Source organism: Eulemur rufifrons, chromosome 2 (genome assembly GCF_041146395.1).
Source record: "Eulemur rufifrons isolate Redbay chromosome 2, OSU_ERuf_1, whole genome shotgun sequence".
In the NCBI taxonomy this organism is placed as follows: domain Eukaryota; kingdom Metazoa; phylum Chordata; class Mammalia; order Primates; family Lemuridae; genus Eulemur; species Eulemur rufifrons.
The window spans coordinates 125861863-125879744 of NC_090984.1; the positions used below are offsets into that span (position 1 = coordinate 125861863).

At 62.4% G+C, this 17882-nt stretch overlaps 1 protein-coding gene across 4 annotated transcripts in view; it reads left to right on the forward strand.

The window, feature by feature from the left end:
* Positions 1 to 17882, forward strand: part of PACS2 (phosphofurin acidic cluster sorting protein 2) — a 64278-nt gene that overhangs the window by 18436 nt on the left and 27960 nt on the right. For all 4 annotated transcript variants that reach the window (XM_069490862.1, XM_069490857.1, XM_069490868.1 and 1 more), the window contains exons 2-4: positions 11488 to 11575; positions 14232 to 14321; positions 15165 to 15290. In XM_069490862.1, coding sequence (XP_069346963.1) covers positions 11488 to 11575; positions 14232 to 14321; positions 15165 to 15290 — 304 coding nt within the window. The remainder of the gene's footprint in view (positions 1 to 11487; positions 11576 to 14231; positions 14322 to 15164; positions 15291 to 17882) is intronic.

Sequence of the window (17882 nt, forward strand, 5' to 3'; positions counted from 1 at the left end):
CTTGCTTGGCTAGCAGACCCCAAAGACAGCCTCTGTCTAGCCCCACCAGTGACCTCCCTGCACCCCAAAACAGGATGGACACCTGGCCCCAAGCCACGCCTGGCCACACAGCCCAGCCAGTGCAGGCTGCCCAGGTCCCCCGGCCTCTGCCCCACGCCCTGCCCGCCGCCCACCCTGCCGGCACTTACTGCAGGGAGCTGACCGTGTGGGTCCTGGTCCCCCCATCTCGCTAAGCAGAAAGTCCCTTCCATGACAACGGGACCACAGCATCTGGGGCTGGAATGGATCTGGCACAGCCCAGGTCCTGAGGAAGGGCGCGATCGCGGGAAGAAAGACGCGGCAGGAGGAGGAAGAGGAGGAGAAGAAGGCTGGACAAGCCCCGCGTGGCTCCGGGCCTTGCAGGGCACAGACTCCCCCGCTGCAGGATGGTGGCCGCTGCAGGGGGCGGCTCCGGGACCCCCGTGCCAGGCTGGTTCACGCCCTGCGGCCGTGTGGCCGTGTCCTCCCCCACACCTTCCCGCTACGGACAGGCCACGCGCCGGGTGAGCACCTGCAGCCCACCGCGATCCTGCAGCAGCCACAAGCAGCCCGCGGGCGTCCTCTGTGCGAATGGTGGCCCCGCAGCCCCCGTGCCTCCCCCAACCCCGGCCCACCACCCCAGCAGGCACCTGCACTCTCCCACCTACCTGTCATGCCTCAAATCTAGAGCCATCCCTGCCTTTAAAAAAAAAAACAAACTTTTTAAAAGTCATAAAATACATGATAAAATTTGAAGTGTAGGATTCAGTGGCATTTAGTGTATTCACAGGGTTGTGCAGCCCTCACCACGACCCAGCGTTAGAATCTCTCCGTCACCCCAAAGGGCTCCCTGACACCGCGAGCGCTCACTCCCCACCCCAGCCTGGCGCCCACGTCCCTGTCCCCGTGGGTTTGCCTGTCCCGGACGCGTCACGTCATGGAATCACACAGCCTTTCTGTGTCTGGCTCTTCCTTGGCGTATGGCCCTCCATCCCGTGCGTGTGCCGCCGCGCCGGAGCCTCCCGCCGCGTGGCTGAGCTGCTCCCCACGGACGGGCCGCACTTCCGTTCTCCCATCATCTGACCACGGACACTTGCGTAGCTTCTGCCTCTGGCTCTTGCGAACAGCGCTCCACAGAAACGTGTGTGCCTGAGCTTCGGGGCACCTGTTTCAACTCCTGTGAACAGGGATTTGCTGAGTCACGTGGTACCTGCTTCACGGACGAGCAGTCGCCCTGGTTGCCGGCGGCAGAGCGCAGGCCCTGGCGTCCCGCTCCCGCCCGGCCCCACACGCAGGAGCCTCTTCCTACAGGACGCCACGCTCTGCGCCTGCCCCCGTCCCGGTGCTCCCACCCGCTTCCTCCCTGGGCAGCGGTGCTTGTCCCCTCCGTCCCCTCCGTGTTGGGGGCCCCTGGGGACACTGGAAGGCTCACGCTCCCACCTCTAGATGCGCAAGTGGCCCTCGTGCCAGAAAAGGGAAACTTTACCTTCGGGATGAAGGGAAAAGGGGCCAGGGCTGTCACTGTGCGGCTGCCAGCCATCTGGGATGACGGTGTGGACGCTGCTCCACCCTCTGGGCTCCAGACCTGCTGCCAAGACCGCGCGGCAGCTCCCAGGAGAAGCCTGAGCATGGGTGCAGGGGTGCACGCGTGGGGCTGCCTGAGGGGCACACGAACCATCGCCTCTTCCTGAGCAGGGCCCACCGCACGGCCTGGTGACAGCCACAGCCGCTCGTCAGCCTGCTCCTCCCCAAGCCCCCGCTGCCCACCACGGACACTAGTCACCTGGGGACCCCGCTCTCCAGGCGGGGCGTGGACCAGCACCCCCACCGCCTAGCCACTGCAGAGCGCGTGCACACTGGGCCCCAGGCCACCCGAGCAGGCTGGGGGCCCAACTCTGTCCCCCTGGCCCTGGGCCCTGCCGTCCCCCACGAGGGCAGAGCCCGAGGAGGACAAGAAGAGCATTTTGTGGGTTTCTGAAGGACACAGCAGTAGCCTGGCAGGCCCTCGATGGGGAACGTGGCCTCCCCACTTCCCTCCAGGCACACGGGGAGCACAGATGGCAGAGGCCCTGGCCACCGGGTCCCAACCCTGCTGTCCTGTTTGGAGGGAAAACTGAGGAGCCTTTGTTTCCTGGAGCTGCCCTCATACACGGCGTGAGCCTCCCCGCGTGGGCGCTGGGCCTGCGGTGGCAGCTGGCCACATGCGTCCCCCACGCCCCGCCGCCCTGTGGGCAGAGGAACGCCACATGCCAGCACCCTGCCCAGGCTCCGGGTGCCCCTGCAGCTGTCCTCGCAGCTGGGCCGGGGCACCATTGTGGGGCGAGGCTGCAGAGGCTACCCGGGCACGGGCGGTTCTCACAAGGGAGCCCTGCAGGGCCACCTGCATCGCCAGCACCCGCGCCTGGGTGGCCGCCAGCTACCACCAGCCATGCTCAGCTTTCTCCAGCGCCCCTGCCTCATCGGGACCTGCTCAGTGAATGAATGCATGAACGGGGGCATGCCCGCCCCACGCTCCGGGGGGCCGAGGGTGCTGCTGGGTGAGGGTCTTGCTTCCCCGCTGGGGTTGCGGAGCCCTGTGTGTCGGGGGCGACTGTAGTGGAGCTCTCTCCACAGAAGCTTTTGCTCGAAGCTCGGCCAGCCCCCTGGGCGCTGCTGGCGGGAGCGTGCTGTGGCGCAGCCGCCGTGGAAGGCAGCGCAGAGGTGCGTCAGAAAACTAAGCAGAGTGACCACGGCACCCGGGCACCGCCCTGGGTGTAGACTGCATGGGGCTGGAAGCAGGTCTCGAGGGTGTCCGCGCTCCCAGGTCCACAGCACCGTTCCCGGTCCCCAGGCCACGGGGCAGCCACCGACAGGCAAGGCGAGAGCTGCGCGCCCGCGTGTTCCCACCCTTGAAAGGAAGGGGAGTCTGGCAGGAGCTGCAGCACGGGGGGCCCTGAGGACACCGTGCTGAGTGACACCCCGGTCGCAGAGGGACGAGTGCCGTGGGACTCCACTCGTAGGACGTCCTGCAGCCTCAACACCAGAGAGAAGGAAAGTGTGCGGTGGGGGCTGTTGTCTACCGGGGACAGTTTCAGACGTGCCACGTGAGAAGGTTGTGCAGGTGGTGATGGTCACACGGCACGGGGAATGTGTTAAGGCCACTGACACATACACTTAAAAATGGTTAAATGGTACCTTTTATGTTACACGTATTTACCGCAATAAAAAAAGAGAAAGAAATCAACATTGCCAAACTGTTCCCCCAAATGACACTCCTACCAGGAAAAAAAAATTAAGTCCCAAAGCCACGGTGCTGACAGCGTTGGGCACCTGTCTGGGGTTGGCTGTGCCCCTTGCTGTGCCTGGCTGGCCTCGGGTGGCTCTCGGCTTCCTGTTCAGGGTGGACATGGTCCCCAACCCCAAGACCAGTCCCCAGGGGTGGGACCTGCCCCGGCCCCGGCCCCGGCCCTGAGAGCCCTGGCTCGGCCTCGCAGCATGGGGTGGTTTAAAGGGGTGTCCGGCCCCGCTCCCCTGGGGTGCGTGGACGGCAGCCCCCTAAGCCACCACCTGTGTGTGCTCCTCAGCGGCAGCAGCGCCCCGGCCCCTGGCCTCCGGCTTGCATCCCACTCGGTGGGCAGGTGGCTGAGGGGCCTGTCCTGGGGCTGGTGCTGGCCTGGCCTTCCTAGGGGACCAGTGGCCGCTGCTGTGGGCTGTGACTGGGGAGGGGTGGGCGGAGTTGGGCCTGGAAAGTGTTGAAATGGAAGTGCCTCCTCGGCCTTGTGTGTAGGGACATTTCTGAGTCAGGTTTCTATGGTCCTTCTGAAATGTCACTTATTTTGCAACTCACAAAAACCAGAGGTGAGGGGTGTGTGGTGCGTCCCTCCTCCCTGGCGTCACTGCGGGGCATCCAGAGGGGTAGAGAGCGCCCCCCTCCCATCTCCCCTGACCCACAGGGGCGCCATGGCCTAGCCCCACGGCCCGGCCTCCCTGCGCCCGGCTCCTCCCGGCTCCCTGGGCCTGCTCAGGGTTCTGGGTCCTCCAGGTCCGTGTGGCCCTTGGAGAGTTCTCAGAGTGATGATTCAATGAGACAAGTATAGTCTTTTTAACAAATGTTGCTGAGATACCTGGATATCCAGACACACAAGAATGAAGATGGACCCCTTACCTCACACCATAATTAACTCAAAATGAACACAGACATACATAAATGTAAACTAAAACTGTAAAAATCTTAAAAGAAAACAGAAGTACCTTTTAGGACCTTGGGTTAGGCAATGGTTTCTTAGGTATGACACCATGTCTTAAGCGAGATACCTGTATCTGTGTCTTTATCTATGTCTATATCTATATCTGTATATAGATATCTCAGCAAAGCGTGAGAACGTGTCTTTTAAAAATAGGGAAAAAAAAGTATACAAGTTATGAGAACCAACAAGAGTCTTAGAAGGCTGACTGATACGCAATCAACACGTAGAGTCAACAGTGTTGGAAAACCTGTGGTAATCAATTTGAATAAAATGCTATGCATAAAAGCAACTAGTAGCTATCCGGAAATAAATTGAATAAAGGTTTCTCCTTTCACAGGAGAAACATCTAATCATTTTATCAAGAATGTTATGAAACTCTTGAGTAAAGAGATGCAAAGACTCAACATCACAAAGATGTCAGCTTTCCCTAAATGCAGTTCAGTTCCATGAAATTCTGTATAGGAATTTTCCATTAAACTTGGCAAGACAATTCTAAAATTCGTACGCAGTAGACAAGCAACGTTAAAGAGAAATGGAGGCGTTTGGGTTGAGGGAATTTTCATCTGTCCGGGCTGCTGGGACAGAATTCCACGGACGCTGGCTTCTCACGGTCACGCAGGCTGGAAGTCTGAGGTCCCAGTGCAGACTTGGTGTCTGGGCAGGGCCACCCCTGGGCGGTGGACAGCCCTCTGCTCGCCGTGTCCTCACGTGGCGGAAGGAGCAGGCGAGCTCTCCGGGGAGTCGTTTGTAAGAGCACTAGTCCCATTCGTGACAGCCCTGACCTCGTGGCCTCGTGGCCTCCAAAAGGCCCCACCCCCTGGGACCATCACTTGCGGGTTAGAATTTCCACATGAATTTTGGGGGGGCCATGAACAGGGAAGTCCTCAGCAGGGAATGGCTTCCTTAGCAGATACGTGTTTATTTAAATTAGCTGTACCAGGTAACAGAACGTGGGCTTGGCAGGTGCACGGACAAACGTACGGGGAGCAGAGAGGCTCAGACACACGGCCCTGGTGCGCTTCAGGGCGACGCCACTCATCAGTGGGGACGTGGAGCAGACAGGTTGGGGACAGCTGGACGTTCGTAGGGGAAATGAAAAGTCAGATCACTGCCTCACACATACCCCAAACAGCCCCACGTGGGGAGTGACCGCACTGAGGGAGGGGGCGCAGCGGGCTGGGAGGGGGACACGAGTCACAGAGCCGTGTTTGGTCAGATAAACAGGTTTTAAGGCCTTATTCGTGTCCCATCCTGCAGCTGGGAGATGCTTGCAGCGCGCAGTCCCATGACTAACATGCAGGATGAAGATTCTTAGCCATCAGCAGGGAAAGTCAGCCCGGCAGCAGGGTAGGCAGCGGCTGTGCAGACCGGCGGCTCACGGGGCACCGCGGCTGGCGCCTGCCTGGGCCGCACGGCCTCCCGGTGCTGGAATTTCCTCCTCGGAGAAGGACGTCGGTCACATGGATGAGGGCCCACCCTAATGAGCCACACGCTTTGCCGCTCACATGTGCGTGTAGTAAGCGTGTGCTGTGCCTCGTAGCCTGGGGCACGGCCGCCGTGTCTGTAACGGAGCCGGACTGGAGCTGACAAGCTGGTGCTGTCTGCTGCCTGCTGTGACGTGGCAGGGACGGGTCCAGGGCTGGCCAGGTGGCTCTGCTGGGCTGGGCTCCCACCTCTGGGTCCTGCCGCTGAAGCCAGGGAGAAGAGAGAGGCAGGGGGCTCCTCTCCGGGAAGTGGGCGCACGCCGCCCGGGCCACCTGTGCAGCCGTCCTGCCACAGGGCTGTGTCGGGGGAGCCGTCGCCACACAGCTAGCGTGAGGGAGGTCACTGCCAAGGGAGGGTGGGGAGGACGGAGTCTGGGGACAGCTGGTGATCTCGGCCGCCCTAGCACGCCCGTCCTCTGGATGGTGGTTCCTTCAGGGGGCAAGAAGGGAGGGTGATGGGGAGAGGACATAGTGGGTTTCTGTGGTCTGGCCCCTTTGTTTCCTTAAAAGAATAAGTCTGCACAGAGAACATCTGTCAACTCTTGCTGGTGGCACGTGTGTTCTGTGGCTGCTCCGTGGCTTCTCCTGCGTCCCTGCGTGCCTCGTTTCAGAGAGGGGAGCGTCACTCCGTAGGACTGGGGTTAACGCCGGTTCTTGGTCACCTGTTTTGCGCGGACACAGCAGCACAGCAGGGAGCGCGGGGCGTTCGGCAAGTTGTCTTTGTTGTGAGCACGGAGGTTTCGCCCGGCAGTGGGGTGTCACGCGGCCCCCGGGGTAAGGATGACCCGGCTTACACGGTTCTGTGATGACGCGTGGGCTCCCCAGGCTCCCCGCGGGGGTAACGCAGTTAACAACTCGGGAACCGGTTTCTCCCCACGTGGAAACCAGCCCACGTGGCGTCCAGGGTGCGTTGGCGCCTCAACTCGACTACACGGCCACGCGCGCCCAGCGTCCCTTTCACCTCAACTTCTCCCTTTGATTTTGCGAGTCTGTGTTTGCCCTGACGACCACGCCCCGAGGCGAGAGTCCACGGCGGGCCCAGGTGAGCCCGGGCGCAGAGAAAGGGGACGACGGCGGAAACGGAGGTGGAAATAATTCAGGGCTCGGAGAAAGGCCAGATGCCACTGTTCTCTCGCTGTGCAAACGTCACAAAGCGGGAGGTGGCATGGGGGGACCTGTGCCAGGCAGGCCCCGGTGGGCGCGTCAGCGACACGCGTCAGTGTGCTACACGGACGGCTGAACCGGAAAGGTGGTTACTGATTCGGTTAGAAGGTCAAAGTACACGAAACATGCCTGTTAACCTAGCGTCGACGCAACGTTAGGGCAGTGTTAACCTTTACTAGTCTTTTTAAAAATGTCTCGTGTCTAAACTTTTTGTGTGAGTTTGTCTTTATGTTCTGTCTGTATGAATTAAAGAGCACAGTGGTTCCCGTAGCTTCGTACCACAGCACAGGGGTGTTATTTTTATGGTACTGTTACACACGCGTCATCGTGGCGTTGTCATGGCTCAGCGCGCTGCTCCTCGGGGACCCCAGTCACATGCGGACCCCACCTGAAGACAGCAATGCGGCTTGTCCCCAGCCCAGGGCTGCCTGTGTATTTTACATAGATGCCTTTAAAATATGCTTTGTTTTATTTTTGTTACTACTGAATCTGTGACATTGGAAGGTGTTTGATTAAGTTGCAGGTTCGTGATGAATCACCTTCTTTTGTAGATTTTTTCACTGTGTTTGTCCATGATTTCCTTGAGGGCCAAGTATAATGTGACAAGTCTTGCCTGGCTGTCTAATCGACCAGCCTCGGATAATAAACCAGTGATGTTTGTTGTTTATCTGCTCGGTTTCTGTGTGCTAATGATTCTTTTATGCTTTTAATGTTATTTGCACAAATAGCATCAGCTTGAACGTACCTTAGAATACTGGGGAAGAATCCAAATGGCCGTAGGTGTGCGTGGTGGTGGCAGAGCTGTGCCTCAGAGGAGCAGGCGTGTCCCCCGCTCCCCCCGTGCTCACCAGCGGGCCCTGGCTGTTCCCGCGCGCGTCTGCGGAGGAGCCCCTCCCTCGGCAGCTGGCTCTGGCCTCCTGCTGGTTCTGGGACAGGAGCGTGCAGAGCCGCTGGGCTGCGCCACGCGGACAGTAAACGCTAGGCTCCCCCCAGCCCCGGGTCAAGACGAATGGCGAGGAATGTGGACTTCTAGAAACAAGGGCTGTGGTAGCAACGGGGAGGAGGGAATTTGGACAGGTCTTAAAACCTGCCCCCAGATAAGTATCGTCTGTGGTTTGTTTATAGTTAGTTCATCCGAAGCAGGATCCAAGCAGAGCTGCTTGTTTGCAATTGGTTGATAGTCTCTGAGGTCTGCTCTTTTTTTTCTTTAATTTTTAATTTTTTTTTTTTTTTTTTTTGAAACAAGAGTCTTGCTCTGTTGTCCTGGCTAGAGTGCTGTGGCGTCAGCCTAGCTCACAGCAACCTCAAACTCCTGGGCTCAAGTGATCCTCCTGCCTCAGCCTCCTAAGTAGCTGGGCCTACAGGCATGCGCCACCATGCCTGGCTAATTTTTTCTGTATATTTTCAGTTGTCCGGTTAATTTCTTTCTATTTTTGGTAGCAACAGGGTCTCACTGTTGCTCAGGCTGATCTCAAACTCCTGAGCTCAAACGATCCACCCACCCCGGCCTCCCAGAGTGCTGGGATTACAGGCATGAGCCACTGCGCCCTGCCTTTTTGAAATCTTTAAAAATGATCACATAGGGCCAGGCACAGTGGTCTGCGCCTGTAGTCTCAGCTACTCGGGAGGCTGAGGCAGGAGGATTGCTTTAAGCTCTGGAGTTGGAGGTTGCAGTGAGCTATCATGACTCCACTGCACTCTAAGCCGAGGTAACAGAGTAAGACTCTGTCTCCAAAAATATAAGCAAAATTTAAAAAATAAAAATGATCATATAGTAGAGTTTTGTCCCCTACTCCCACCTCTCCCCTTTTTTTATATGCAACTCTGAGTTTTTCTTTGTGGTGATTGTTTTCTTTTTTTGAAATGTCTGTTTTTTTCGTTTGAAATGTCTGTTCAAATATTTTGCTCACTTTTTATGAGGTTGTTTGTTTTCCTGTTGTTCTGAGCGTTCATTTATTTATTTATCATTTTTTGAGACAGCTCAGTTGCCCAAGCTAGAATTCGGTGGCCCCATGATAGCTCACTGCAGCCTCAAACTCCTGGGCTCAAACTACCTTTTCATCTTAGCCTCCCGAGTATCTGGGACTATGGGCGTGCGCCACCATGCCTGGTTAATTTTTTATTTTTTGTAGAGACTGAGTGTCACTCTGTTGCTCCAGGCCTCAAGGGATCCTCTCGCTCGGCCTCCCAAAGGGCTGGGACTACAGGAGTGTGCCACTGCCTGTGGCCTATAGATGCTTTTTATCAGGTTGAGGAAGTTCCATTCACTTTCTTGTTTGCTGAGAGTTTTTATTACAAGTGGATATTGAATTTTTTCAAAAGGTTTTCTGAGTTGATTGAGGTGATTATATATTTTTTCTGACTTAGCTTGTTGGTATGGCAAATCACAATTTTCAGGTGTTGAACCAGCCTTGCATTCCTGAAGCAACCCCAGTTAATCGTGATATTTTAATTACTATTTTTCTATATTGGCAGATTCAGTTTCCTAATATTTTATTGACAATTTTTACATCTATGTCCATGAGGGATATTGGTGTTTAGTTTTCTTTTTTGTACTGATTTTGTCTGGTGTTGGTTTTAGGGTGATACAGATCTCATAAAGTGACTTGGGAAGTGTTCCTTCCTCTTAGGTTTTGTGCAAGATATTATGTAGAATTGGTGTTATTTCTTCCTTTAATATTTGGTTGAATTTGCCTGCTCAGCTCCCAGACACAGTCAGGGCACCAGCTGCCGAGTCCCTGAGACTCTGACTTGATTCCCGGCATTCTCCTGTTGTCACAGGTGGGCGTGAGGGGGACCGTAAGCCCTCGGGCGGCTCAGTACGCCTGGCGTGCACACAGAGACTGAGGGGCAGTGGAGCTGGCCCGACGCCGGCACAGGACAGTGACTTCTGGGACTCCGACAGGTTTCTGTGTTTGGTTTTCATTCTGGTTCTTCAAGCTCCATGCCAGCTTATCTTAAAGACTGGACTTACAGACATCTCACTTGGAACTCTTAAAAAAATTCAAACATGTTCTGAGCTGGGCAGGTCTATATACAGTTTGGAAAAGCAGACCCCTGCCGGGTTGGTCTGTGCTTCCGTGGTCTTGTCTGGAACACGGTGCTCGTCCCTGAGTCGGGTCCCCTGCAGGTGTCGCGCAGCCCGACCTGTCCGGGGCCCCTGGAGTCTGCAGCCCTGTCTTGCCTTGTGGGGGCTGTGTACTGACAAGGCCCCCGCTGGGCTCGGCCTCAGTCCTCTCGTGTGCCAGGTGCTGTCGGGCAGTTTCCTTGGCCACCAGCCTGCCACGCCCACTGTGTGTCAGGCATGTCCTGCCTGGGAGCCCCTGTGTCTGACCTTCGGCCTTCTGAGCTCAGCGGAGTGCAGTGTCACCGTCGTCACCTACGGGGCCAGGATAGGAATGGGGTCTCCGTCTTCAGCCCACACCAGGCGGGGGCTCGTTTATCCCAGGACGGGGAGCTGGACTCCATCTTAAGCCAGCGCAGGGGCTGGGCCTCCATCTGTCAGGTCGGTTGATGGGTACACAGGGACCCCGTGACATCCTGGGGCCACCAGATCCTGTATCTGCTGCCTGGGTTCTTCCAGTAGAGGGCGTTGGAGGGGCCGAGGCCTGCCTTCCTGCCGCGGTGTCCCCACACACAGTTCCTGGGCACGTGGTGGCATTGTCCGAGGCTGGCCACGTGACTGCACCAAGAGCCCAGCTTCCCCACGCGGGACCTCACGCAGACACTCGGGAGCGCGTCTGTCTGGGCTGTGAAGCCGTGCTGTCCAGTCGGTGTGGACAGTTGCGCCTTCTCCCTTACTTTGTCCCTGTGGGAGCAGAGAATGAGCTGGATTTGAAAGAGCTAAGGAGGAGTTTCTGGAAAGTGTGCGGATTCCATTGCGCTCCCACATGTCCTGGGAGGGGCGGCAGCCGTGGGCATCTTCACTGGGGTGGTCCAGGGACCCGGCGTGTGTGGCAGGTGCCTGCAGAAGACACGTGTCAGCACAGGGCAGCAGTCACGCACGCCGGGCTCCGCCTGGGCAGCCGGGACTGCGCCGTCTTTGTTCCCCAGGGGCGGAACCACTGGTCGCCGGGCATGTCCCCGAGACTGTCCCAGCTGGGGCAGCAGGCACCTCCGTGACACCTGGCCTCGGCACAGCATGGTGGCGGGTAAAGAGTGGGAGGAGGGTGAGAGGAACGCCCTGACCGGCCCAGGGTGGCTGGTGGGGGCGGGCAGGCCGTGCCCTCTCAGCTGGAGCTGGGCCGGTGGGCCTCCTTGTTCTGTGGTCTTGAACGCGCAGCTCTCAGATTGCCTGTCTGTCCACAGACCCACACTGAGCCACCTCCACTGGAGGGGACACCCGCTCTCAGGGGACCTCAGGACAGGGGATCCCAGGCCCCACAGCCGAGGGGTGCTGAGCGGGTGCCTGCCACGTGCAGGGACTCGGAGGGTGGCTGCAGCCTGACCAGGCCCAGGGAAGGGCTCTTGGGGGTGAGACCTCTGGTCTGCAGGGGTGACCGGGGCGCTGGGAAGACGCAGGACAGGGAGGGCCGGGTGGAGGGCGCGCGCCCCAGAGGCCGTCCTGAGGCCTGAGCCCCGCCCCGCCCTTGCAGGTTGTGCAGCCTGACCCTGAAGAAGCTGGTGGTCTTCAAGGAGCTGGAGAAGGAGCTCATCTCCGTGGTGATCGCTGTCAAGATGCAGGTGAGGCTCTCCCGCCCCCTGCGGCTGCTGCAGGGCGCTGGGCAGGCCGTCCCCGTCCCCGTCCCCGTCCCACGCGCAGGGGGTGCGTCGGCCCGGTGCACAAACGTGAGTCCCACACGCAACAGTGGGTGGCCGGCGCCGTCTCGGGGAACCGGGGATCTGGGACCACAGGGCTGGAAACTCCCAGGCACAGTCCTGTCCCCCCCAGGAGAGGCGGGCCCAGCCTTCAGGACTTGGAGGTCACTTGCAGGGCAGGCCGGAGGGTGCCTGGAGGTGGGCTGCACTCGGCGCCCGCACCCTCCCGCCCGCCTTCCGTGGGTAAGAGGCCTGGGGGGAGGGGGAAGCAGGAAGCTCCCGGCGGGGGCGGGGCAGAGGGGACAAGCGCTGGACCAGGACTCCCGGCCCCTGGTCCCCGGGCCTCCCCGTTGACCCCAGCCGGCCCTCCCCGCTGACCCCAGCTGGCCCTCCAACCTTGCACAGCTTCCTTAGTCAAACCTGTCACAGGCTTCAGTTTCGTTTTGTTCGAGGCTCTGAACAAGTCGCTGTTTCAGAAGGGGTCATGCTGGCCTCCTGCCCACGCCTGGCCCCGGTGCTGCCTGCTTCTCTGGCTTCTCTGGTGTCCCCCCAGCCGCGTGGGCTGCCGCTGGGCTCCAGGCCCACCCTAGGGAATGGGAGGTGGCTGCCACCCTCGCTGCCCAGCAGTCCCGGTGCGGAGTGTGCAGGGCTGGCCTCTGGCAGCCCCTCCCCAGCCAGCACCAGGCTCTCAGGTGGCCTGTGTGCCCGACTGCGCCGCTCTGCCCTGCATCCTCGGAGGGGGGATTGCCCTTCTGTGTGGCCATCGAAGTGTAGCAAGAGCAGGTCTTGCCCCCAGCCTGTCAGCCCCGTGGGGACAGTGTCCTGTTGATGGAGCTCGTGGCCGGTCCCTGCCCTGCAGCACGACACCTGCGGTTGCTCTGATTCGGGGTCTTGAGGACCTGCTGGGCCCAGGGGAGCAGCGCCCGGAGCCTTGGGCCAGCGTGACGCGCCCGCAGCCGGGCTGTCCTCTGTGCTGAGGCTGGGGTCTGGCGTGTGGGGGCCCCGCGGCGCCTCCCCGGGCAGCTCCCCCCCTCCCAGAAAATAACATTTTTAGATAACGACTGGAGAAAATGCTCCACCCAGGCCAGGCGAGTGCTGCGTGCGTGGCACTTGCTGGGACCACGGAGCCAGGACACCCGGGGGCTCGTGGGCAGGCGGAGGTGACGGGTATCCGGCCCCGCCCAGCCCTCCCCCGGCGCAGGTGCTGTGGGCACGGGCCATCCTGGGCCCGTGGGAGCCCTCTCAGGGGCGGCCACCAGGCCACACAAGGCCGTGTCCGGGCCTCCTGGCTGGGGAGGGGTCAGGTCTCACCAGGTCTTCAGAGCCCTGCAGAAAGTCTAGGAGGCGGACTTGGCCCGTCGGTGGCTTCTGGACCTGGTGCTGTCACCCTGACACTGCTGACCCACCCACGCTGACCCTGTTCCTGGGCCCCTCCCCCGGCCACCGTCTGTCCCTGTGGTGCCGCCCCAGGCCCTGTCCTGACTGAGCACTCGGCCCTCTGGGGTGTCCTCTGTCCTCGGTGCTCCGTGTGGCCGGGTCCGTCCGTGTCCTCTGAGCAGCAGGTGCTGAGGTGGCCTTGGCGCAGGGGTTTGGGGGACACGTCTGTGAGGCCCTGGGGAGGGGCAGGGAGAGCCCAGACGGCAGCGGGGCCTGGAAGGGGGGCTTGGGACTGGCGGGGGCTGCAGTGCTGCCTCAGCCGCAGCGTGTGACGTGTGGCCCAGAGCTGGGCAGCGGGACGGCCAAGCCGAGCCTCCGCGTGCCACCCCCGCTGTCCCTGCCACCTCTCTGCTCCCACCCGAACGTGGGCCTCCGCCTGGCTTCCGTCCGTCCTGGACCCCCCCCCCGTTTCTCTGCAGCCCTCATCGCCCCCCACCCCTCCAGCCCCCACTCTTCACGCCCCGTAACCTCCGACCCACTCCTGGAACCTGGCGTCCCGGGTGCCGCGGCACTTGGCGTGAAGTCCTCGAGGCCCGTCCCTGCCTGGCCAGCTGCTTTTCAGCAGTTGTGTGAGGAGCCGTGTGACCCGCGTGGGGCGTGTTCCAGTGTGCAGTCTGGGGCTGGGATCCTGCTTTATCACACAGAGGGATCCGTTCTCCACGCACCACGACCGCCTGCTGGCCAGTGTCCCTCCTGTCCCGAGGCGTCACTCACTGGGCACCGAGTGCGTGTGTGTCCAGCTGTGCACTTTCTGGGTCTGTCTCTAGGCTCCTCAGCTCCCTGTCCTGTGACAGCGTCTCCGGATTTTACGGGTCATTCTCTGTGAGGACCAGTCAGTCCTGGTCATTCTAGTTTTCACACGACTGCTCCGTGTCCCGAGCGGCTGCTCGTGCAGACAGACTTGGGCTTCGGGTTGTCCAGGGACCTCTGTCCCCTTCACTGCGTCTCTGGGGTCACCGCGCTGTGGTTGGCGGGACCCATCCTGATCTCTCTGGGGTCCCAGGACGGCTCCGAGAGGTGCTGCTGCGGCTGCAGGATTCGGACACTCCGGAGGCCCCTGCTGAGCACCCAGGGCGCCTCCGCGACTCCGCCTGCCCGACAGCACGTGACCGTGCCTTTGGCTGCTCTCCTTGTCCCCTCACAGGGCTCCAAGCGGATCCTGCGGTCCCACGAGATTGTGCTGCCCCCCAGCGGGCAGGTGGAGACGGACCTGGCCCTGACCTTCTCACTGCAGGTGGGTCCCTGCACCTGGGCGGCAGGACCATCCTCGTGGGTGTCCCCGGGTGGCGGGACCCTCCCCAGCCGTCTCTCCCCGTGTGCAGGTTACACGGGGCCTGCGTGTGGGAGCCGACACCCAGCAAAGCAGCGTCTGGGTTCTGTGTCTGATTCTTTCCTTTGGGGCATCAGGTTTATTGAAGTGTGATTTACGAAACGTAGTTCGCCCTGTTGCAGTGCAGGGGTCCCCGGGCTTTGAAACCTGCCCACGGGCTTGTGACCACCGCAGTCGGGCAGCGAACAGTCCCATTTCCCACAGTTTTTTAAATCGGTTTTTGTGAACTCTCAAGAAAAAGCTTGTGAGCGTGAGCTCCGTGCACACAGGCTGCTGCGCTGCAGAAGCCGCCGTCGTACGACGCACGGGCGACCTGGGCCGCGCGCACGGCACCCTCGGGTGGGCCTCGAGGGCGGGTGCCGCTGGTGGAGCCCCTGCCACACACGGCGTGGGCCGAACCGCGTGCTCGGCCTCCTGGGCAGGGGAGCTGCGGGTCTGTCTGGGCGTCCACAGCTGTTCCCAACCGTCTGGACGATAGCTCCCTCCGCCGCTGTGGCTGCCAACGCAGAGACCAGGCCGCGTGGCCGCCTGGTGCAGTGGGCGTGGCCACCCGCTCGTTCTTGCTGCCGTCGGCTGCAGGAAGGGTCCCGGTGACCCTGCCCTCGGGGCCGTGTCGGCACTTGGTCTCCACACGCCTCGCTGGCCGGGTTGACCCTACCACGTGCCGCAGGGACGCCAGAGGCCGAGGGGGCTGCCTGGGGCCGCGGAGGGCACATGCTCAGGCCGCGCCCCCCGCTCGCTCCCCAGTACCCTCACTTCCTCAAGCGAGAAGGCAACAAGCTTCAGATCATGCTGCAGCGCAGAAAGCGGTACAAGAACCGGACCATCCTGGGCTACAAGACGCTGGCCGCGGGCTCCGTCAGCATGGCCGAGGTGAGTGCTGCGCCAGGCAGCCGCCGCGGCCGGCTGGGCCTCATGGGCGCCCGGGCGGGTTCTCTCCCGGCTCCAAACGTCCACTTTTCTCTCGATGCCCAGAGGCGCCTCGAGGCTGGTGCCGCTGTGGGGGCAGAATGTGGGCCCTGAGTGGGGCTTCCTGCCACCCACCCGCCACTCGGCGTGGCTCCCTCGTGCCTGCGTGTCCCTGGGCCCCGCTAGCGGCCTGTCTTGCCCTCAGGGGGGCGGATTCTGGCGGGGTGGGGCTGTTCTGGAGCCCATTCCAGGAGGCGTCGCTACAAGTGTACCCCCGGCCGGTTCCCTGGTTCCCGTGTCCGCGTGTCTCGTCCCATGCCTGTGTCTCAGTGCAGAGCTTGAACCGTGGGGGTGTCCGCAGCCTCCCCCACACACTGCTTGAGTCTGAGGCCTCCTGCGCCCCCACCCTCCCGCGCCCCCACCCTCCCGCGCCCTCACCCTCCCGCGCCCCCACCCTCCCGCGCCCCCACCCTCCCGCGGCCCCACCCTCCCGCGCCCCCACCCTCCTGTCTCCCCCACCCTCCTGTCTCCCCCACCCTCCTGTCTCCCCCACCCTCCCGCGCCCCCACCCTCCTGTCTCCCCCACCCTCCTGTCTCCCCCACCCTCCCGCTCCCCCACCCTCCTGTCTCCCCCACCCTCCCGCGCCCCCACCCTCCCGCGCCCCCACCCTCCTGTCTCCCCCACCCTCCCGCGCCCCCACCCTCCCGTCTCCCCCACCCTCCCGCGCCCCCACCCTCCTGTCTCCCCCACCCTCCTGTCTCCCCCACCCTCCTGCGCCCCCACCCTCCTGTCTCCCCCACCCTCCTGTCTCCCCCACCCTCCTGCGCCCCCACCCTCCTGTCTCCCCCACCCTCCCGCGCCCCCACCCTCCTGTCTCCCCCACCCTCCTGTCTCCCCCACCCTCCCGCGCCCCCACCCTCCTGTCTCCCCCACCCTCCTGTCTCCCCCACCCTCCTGTCGCCCCCACCCTCCTGCGCCCCCACCCTCCTGTCTCCCCCACCCTCCCGCGCCCCCACCCTCCTGTCTCCCCCACCCTCCTGTCTCCCCCACCCTCCTGTCTCCCCCACCCTCCCGCGCCCCCACCCTCCTGTCTCCCCCACCCTCCTGTCTCCCCCACCCTCCCGCGCCCCCACCCTCCCGCGCCCCCACCCTCCTGTCTCCCCCACCCTCCCGCGCCCCCACCCTCCCGCGCCCCCACCCTCCTGTCTCCCCCACCCTCCCGCGCCCCCACCCTCCTGTCTCCCCCACCCTCCTGTCTCCCCCACCCTCCCGCGCCCCCACCCTCCTGTCTCCCCCACCCTCCTGTCTCCCCCACCCTCCTGCGCCCCCACCCTCCTGCGCCCCCACCCTCCTGCGCCCCCACCCTCCTGTCTCCCCCACCCTCCTGTCTCCCCCACCCTCCTGTCTCCCCCACCCTCCTGTCTCTCCCACCCTCCCGCGCCCCCACCCTCCTGTCTCCCCCACCCTCCTGTCTCCCCCACCCTCCTGCGCCCCCACCCTCCCGCGCCCCCACCCTCCTGTCTCCCCCACCCTCCTGTCTCCCCCACCCTCCTGCGCCCCCACCCTCCTGCGCCCCCACCCTCCTGTCTCCCCCACCCTCCTGTCTCCCCCACCCTCCTGCGCCCCCACCCTCCTGCGCCCCCACCCTCCTGTCTCCCCCACCCTCCCGCGCCCCCACCCTCCTGTCGCCCCCACCCTCCCGCGCCCCCACCCTCCTGTCTCCCCCACCCCTGTGTCCGGGACAAGCACTGGCACAGCCCTGGGCTCAGCCCCTCCCCCTGCGCGTGAAGGGTGTGGAGAGCGCGAGCCACCACCCAAGGCTTCTGTCCCTGTGGGAACCGAGCCTCAGGCCAGCCTCGGTGGCCGGGGGTCCCTGCAGCAGGGCACAGGGCGGAGCAGGCGTCTGGGGGAACAAGCCCGCGGCCCCTCCACAGGCCTGAGGCCGCCAGTCACGTGGCCCTCCTGCCCCCAGGCTGGATCGGGTGCGCAAGAGGCCAGAGGTGCTCTGGGGGCCACAGGGCCTGCCCTGGAGCCGTCACTTCTGTGGTCGAGCAGAAGCCTTGGGGTGCTTGGTGTCTCCTGGTGACGTGGGCTGTGCCCGCCCTGCACCCGGTCTCTGCGCAGGGCCCCTGTCTTGTCAGCCCCGTCTTAGCCGCCTTGCGCGGTGCCCATGCTCTGAACGCCGTCTGCACGGGCCTGGCCCCGTCCTGTCTCTGCTGGAACGTCCCCTGCCTGCCCCACCTTCCGCTCTCTCCGCCGACCCCTGGGAGATGCCGGAGTCACCTTCCCAAGGGGCACACCTGGCACGTCACCTGCTGCTTTATGGCCCCTCACCTTCTCTCTGTCCTTGGAGAAAGGCCCATCCCTGGGTGTGACCCTGCCCCACTGCCTGTCACCTCCAAAGCTCCCTCCCCTTCACCCCCAAAGCCATGGTCACATGACCGCCCCTCACGCTTCCCCAGCGCTCCCCTCCTCCAGCCTCTTCAGGCATCTCCTCCTAAGGGCAGCCTCTGACCCGGGACCCGATGGGGCCCTTTGTGTCCCCGAGCACTGGG